At 32.4% G+C, this 6,260-nt stretch overlaps 1 protein-coding gene across 1 annotated transcript; it reads left to right on the forward strand.

Annotated features, from left to right (window-relative positions):
- Positions 1-272: 272 nt before the first annotated feature.
- Positions 273-5,011, forward strand: LOC108334176 (ankyrin repeat domain-containing protein 2B). The gene is made up of 9 exons (XM_017569870.2): positions 273-419; positions 533-585; positions 1,615-1,763; positions 2,436-2,645; positions 2,725-2,873; positions 2,987-3,155; positions 4,147-4,239; positions 4,450-4,589; positions 4,693-5,011. The coding sequence occupies exons 2-9, from the start codon at positions 552-554 to the stop codon at positions 4,790-4,792; spliced, it is 1,044 nt and encodes a 347-aa protein (XP_017425359.1). The 5' UTR covers positions 273-419; positions 533-551; the 3' UTR covers positions 4,793-5,011.
- Positions 5,012-6,260: the final 1,249 nt, after the last annotated feature.

Below are 6,260 nucleotides of genomic sequence, written 5' to 3' on the forward strand. Positions count from 1 at the left end.
TCCTAAGATAATAATAATTTTTTTTTACAGAAATATAAATAATAATATGCACTTATTATTTTATTTATATTTATAAATAAATTAAACTTACAAATTTTGAAAAAAAAAAATTATCTGAAGGATAAATTTGATGCTGAAAGTATATTATTGAAATAAGAAAAGTTAATGTAAATTGGCTATATCACATAACAGAGGGAGCCATTCATTTGAGAAGATGGGGATTGAGGGGGCCCACAGATATCACTATTATTTGTGTATTGTATTCTATCGTCATCTCTTTCCATGTGGGGATTGAATCTATGGTTCAAGGCTACAAATAAATAAATAGCAAGAAAATAAGAAAAAGGGTTTTGTTTCATTTCGGTTTTTCTCTTCATCCACTTCTCACTCTCACACTTTTCTCTCACAATCAGATTCAGGTTTGAACACTTCTTTTTCCCTTTCGCAGTTTAGGTTTCTTTCTTGAATCTTTGATTTTCCCCCAATTTTCTTCCTTGTAATCTAAAAAATTGTTTCTTTGCCTTTCTTTCAGCAATTCTTTAATTTTTCTCATGGCTTCAGATTCCAAAAAGGATTTTCCTGCTGGTATGTTTTCTTTTATAGATGCGGTGGTGAACGAGTACTGATGTTATTGTTTTGTAGGGTTTTTTTTTTATCCCATCTGCCGCAAATTCAGTGCATGTCTTATCTATCTTTCCTTTTAGATTGGTATTGAAAACATTATTTTTCCTAAATTAACAAACTTTAATTCCATGTTGATCTCAGTTTATGCTTGTTTGTCACTGCAGTGAAGATGTTAACTTTGGGATTAAAGCCTTTTGTTGGTTGAATTGAATTTACAACAGGAGTTTGTTGTTTTGAAATTGCTTAATTATTCTCATGTGTGACTAATACCTGTGTTAATGTTTATATATAAAGTATGAGTATGAACATTTAGTGCATCGAATTTTTTCCCTTTATCCTTTTCTTTGGTTACACTGCATGAAGCTTTCTTTTTTACTTTTTGGTTCTTTTAAATGCTCAGAATAAAGTTAATTTTTTATTGGTTTGTCCGAGTTCATGGTTTTCCTATTTCTTATTTTCATTCCTTCGTCCATGTAATCAGAACCATAAGGGGAAATTGTTTACCAAGTTGTGGTTCCTTCTTACTCCTTCCATCTTATTTTCTGGTGGAAAAAAAAAGTTTGGAGTTGTGTGTATGCATGGATAAGAGTAAGGGATAATGTTCTGTCAATTTTGAAGTTGCACTATTACGTAAAAGTACTTGCTGTATGAAGTTTTGCTTAATGAATCCTTATTGCTCTTATCATTGTGTAAACCTTTACTGCACTGTGTTGCCACAAATTCATGATTTGGATTTTGGATTGACTACCCTTGCAGAGTAGGCTAGATTGGATTGATTACCCTTTCTTTGTAGAATAGGGTATTTGAAAGTTTCTGTTTACTATCTGCTTATTGGTGCCTTCTATGTTTGCTTATTCTTTATGTGATTTGTTTCACTTTTGTCTCCTTTTATATTTCTTCTACTTTTAGTGCTAGAAATTTAGCATAGCTGGAATAGTTTTTTGAACCCTTGAAAGTGCACTAGTTTCACACATGTTGAGATTTTCTTAGATGACAAAGCTGGTACACCAGAGAATAAAACTTCCAAAGAAGAAACATCATCTAAAGATTCTCCAGCAGGACCAAGAGCTGCTTCCGGACCTGCAGCTGGGTTTCCAAACAACCCTTTTGATTTCTCGGGGATGGCTGGTCTGCTCAATGTAAATCAGTACCTCTGTTTCGTTTTTTCTTATTTGTATTATGTGTATGTCTGGCATAATTCTATTTCTTAATAACTATGGCTTGTTAATTGTTAATTGTTAATGATGTTGGGTATGTTTTCATGCATTTTATGAGCACAAACCATCTTATAGATATTGTTGATTTTTATGAATTCTGGTTTTTACATGTCCTGGTGGTTCTCTGGATTTTGAGCCTGTGGTTGGACAATGAAGGTGAAATTTGTGAGGAAAAATGACTATATAGATGTTTTTAGAAATCTTCACTATTGGCTGAGACTTCGTTGGAATTGTATTTGATTTTCCCTTCAAAGCTTTCCAGAGTATGATAGGAGAGCAGTGAACATTTTGTGGTGGTTGTGGATTTGGATTAGATTGTGGTTGGTAGTTTCATTTCTCTTAAGTTATAGCTTCTATCTTTGAATGAATTCTTTACAGCTTTTCTATTGGAGTCTATTGAAGAGTATATAAGTGAGGGAATTTAATGTTTCTTGAGATCTTTATATGGTTTGATCCTTGTCTTCCCTTCTTTTTTGATTTTCACTCTCAAGGAAACTTGTTTGTTTGTTTGATGTTTAGAGTTGGCTCTCAGTTTCAAATCTACTGTGACATTTCTTCATATTGGATATTAATGCTTAATTATTAAATGCACAGGATCCAAGTATCAAGGAATTGGCTGAACAGATAGCAAAAGATCCATCATTCAATCAGATGGCTGAACAGCTTCAGAAAACTTTTCAAGGAGCTCCACAGGATAGTGTCCCCAACTTTGATAACCAACAATATTTTTCAACCATGCAACAGGTTATGCAGAATCCTAATTTTATGAACATGGCTGAGCGTCTGGGTAATGCATTGATGCAGGTAACTATTTTGTAAACTTCTTACTTATATTTTTTCACTAACTTTTACCAGTTGATATAATATAGACTGTCTATGACAGGATCCATCTATGTCTGCCATGCTTGAAAATTTTGCTAATCCCTCAAATAAAGACCAGCTTGAAGAAAGAATGGCACGAATCAAGGAGGATCCATCACTGAAACATATTTTGGAGGAGATAGAAACCGGTGGTCCTGCTGCTATGATGAGGTTTAGAAAAGCTAAAAATATATTTTTGTTGTCTCACTGTTTTGGCATTTCCATATTTGTTTACTGTAATATATTATGTCAATTAGCCTCTGAAGTGGTTCTCTTTATTTTAGGTACTGGAATGATGAAAATGTTTTGAGGAAGTTGGGACAGGCAATGGGTCTTGCAAATACTGGAGATGTAGGTGCCACTGCTGAACATTCTGGGGGAGATGAGACAGAAGATTTGGGAAATGAAGATGAATCAATTGTTCATCATACTGCTAGTGTTGGTGATGTGGAGGTGAGATATAGTTATATTTTCTACATGTGTATGCTCTTAAATCTCTGTTTTGAAAGAAATCTTGAATTTACTTTATGATTGAAAAGTTGAAGTTATTCTAATGATACAATAAAGGACAAATAAACTCCCTTGGAAGTTGAGACTAAGAGGCCCCTAACTTCATTTTTTTGGAGAGCCGAGCTTGGTAATATTCTTCATCACTTCTCACAAGTTTGCCAGTCACACAAGCGTCTTTTTCTGGAATTGTGCATTAGGTTTTATTGTTATTTAGAATTATATCCTCATCTATTCTGATATTATTTTAATTCAATGTCTTTATGGAGTAGGATATCTAGCCTTTTTGTGCTAAAGGACTAGGGTTGCCCAGGACTTTAGGTTGATTTGTTGTTGATTAGGTTGAGTCCTTTGGGTAGAAAGTAAAGATGCTATTTCTCACGCAAGTTGCTACATGCAATCTATGCTAGTAATTGGTCGATGCAGTTGGTAGGAATGTAAATTTTGAATTTGATTAGTTGATTTGGTGCAAATCTCAGTCTTTTAATAAATGTATAAATATTAGGTAGCTTTTAGCTCTTGATGTGATTTCTTTATTGCTGTTATTTTGTTTCCACTTTCTTCTGAAATCTTTCTACTTGGGAATTTCTTCTTTTATCAATTTAAAAATTCATATCATAAGGTTTTGAGTTAATACAATATAAATTGGAACTGGTGAAATCATTTAGAGAAAAGGTGGATCGAAGTCTTTTTCAAACTTGAATAAGTAATGCACAATTTCTTTTCTAAATTTATGTAAATTAGCCATTTATTGTGGCAGTTTCATGGACAGGTTTTGTATGCTCTTATACAAGGGTTATGTGCTTTTCTATTGTTAACTTTTGGGGAATGGAATTCAAAACATTCATTTATTAAGGGTTGTTTAGGCCGCTAAGCTATCTAGTTGTATTTGTGATTTTGAAATATTTGAGAGCTAAAATTTTAAACATATCTTTAGGGCTTGAAAACTGCACTAGCTTCTGGTGCTGACAAGGATGAAGAAGATTCTGAGGGAAGAACTGCCTTGCATTTTGCCTGTGGATATGGCGAGGTATGCTAATATTTGTAGTAAATATTTTCTCATCTTTTATATCATGCCTTTTTGTTTCTCATAATTTCTGCTTATGATATTGGGTGGTCTCATTAGACCCATGATGGGAGGGATATAAAGGATGTATTGAGACTCAGGGTGTTATTTAGGCCATAGAAAAATCTGAGATTTGATTCCTTTATGGTTGACACGTTCTTGATATCCTTTCAGGTGAAGTGTGCTCAAGTTCTCCTTGAGGCTGGAGCAAAAGTGGATGCTTTGGACAAGAATAAGAACACTGCTCTCCATTACGCAGCCGGTTATGGCAGGAAGGAATGTGTGGCCCTTCTGCTTGAAAACGGTGCTGCAGTGTAAGTAGTAGTCTTTTCCATTTTGCTTATTGAAAAAACGTTAATGCTTACAAAATACCTTGTTTCAATGATTAATTGTTCTCCTTTCTTGTTGAATTTGCAGTACTCTGCAGAATATGGACGGGAAAACTCCTATAGATGTTGCGAAGTTAAATAATCAAAATGATGTCCTGAAGCTACTTGAGAAAGATGCTTTTCTGTAGTTGTAATGCTGTCACAAACAAGCAGAGGGGAAACTAAGGGGAAGAAGGGCATCATGACTTGTTTATTTCTCTTTTGGTTTCTTCCAACCCTTTAGTGTGTTGAACTAAATTCGATTAACGTTATTGGATGTGAGTCACCATAGAATTTGTCATCTATGTTCTTGTAATGCATTGATTGTTACATTGCATGATTTTGAAGCTCAGTTCCGTTATAATTTATTTCATGTTTCAATTTTACTATTACGATATTACTTGGTGCCAGAAATTGTTCAAGTGATGTCGAATGAGAATAAAAGGCAAGTTGAAAACACAAGACAAGTCGAACTGTAGGTTTAGACATTTCATGGGTTAAACTCTAGTTTTGTTGAATCTTCTTTTACTTTTAGTTTCATGAGTAAGCTTTGAAAATGCTTTTACTTGTAAATGGGTCTTCAATCCTATCTTAAATTTCTATTATTTGAAATTATAAATGTAACGCTGATTTTATATCTAGCTTGAAGATCGATTGTGAAATAAGCTTATCATTGATACCTTGAATCCATGCCATTTTGAATCTTAACAAGCATAGAATGAGATCGTGAAAATCAAAAGCATCACGAACTCTTCATATGTACAACTATTGTATGGTGTAGGAGAAGTCCAAGTCAAATATATTTTTTTTCTCCGAATGGTTCCTTTGCCCCATTTTGTATTGGTATTTCTATTTCCATCAATTTAGAATAGTGGAACTGTGGCTACGTCATTCATTTCTTTTATGTAATCTTCGATTAGCTTATTTTGAATATAGATGACAAATAATTTTATCTTTGGGAATACTGACTAAATTTGTCTTGGTTTTAATAAGGAATTTACGTATTAATATGATATGAGTATGAATATTAATAATATTTGTTTTTTTTTCAAATCAAATATTGAAACAAAGACGAGTATCTTTTTATCAATTCCATCCATACATTAATATCTGTTTTTAATTACTAAAACATCTTTAACGGATTAGGTCACTCAAAAAGACTTATTTTTATTATATTTTTTATCATTTATTCAGTTTCATTCTTTTTTTCTTTTGTTTTGTTCAAATAATGTGAAAATGTCTTATTATGAATTTTGAGTATTCAATCATATAAATTTTTAGTTTATTAGTTAATATAGAAAATTTATTTTTTCTTTTATCTTTGGTTATTAGTAACAGTTCATTTGAAAAACTTTTATTTTACTCCATATTTTTTTATTTGAACATTTTGATTCATTCCATATCTACCAAGTTCATTCAAATATTAGATGTATTTTTCCTTTGAACATCTGCAAAAATAATAGATGTTGTACTTGTCATGAAACTTAAATTATGTGAAATTTGACGTTGAATCCATGATAAGTTTTTTTTATCACTCTTATTTTTTTTAAGAAAAGTGTTTAATTAATATTTGAGATAATATATGGAAGCACGTACTAAGATGAGGATACTCGCTAC

This window comes from Vigna angularis, chromosome 11, assembly GCF_016808095.1.
Source record: "Vigna angularis cultivar LongXiaoDou No.4 chromosome 11, ASM1680809v1, whole genome shotgun sequence".
Classification (NCBI taxonomy): Eukaryota; Viridiplantae; Streptophyta; class Magnoliopsida; order Fabales; family Fabaceae; genus Vigna; species Vigna angularis.

Coding starts and splice junctions, on each gene's coding strand:
- LOC108334176 (XM_017569870.2), top strand. CDS start 552: ATGGCTTCAGATTCCAAAAAGGATTTTCCTGCTG. Junction 2,874..2,986: donor GGTCCTGCTGCTATGATGAG/GTTTAGAAAAGC, acceptor TCTTTATTTTAG/GTACTGGAATGATGAAAATG. Junction 3,156..4,146: donor CTAGTGTTGGTGATGTGGAG/GTGAGATATAGT, acceptor ACATATCTTTAG/GGCTTGAAAACTGCACTAGC.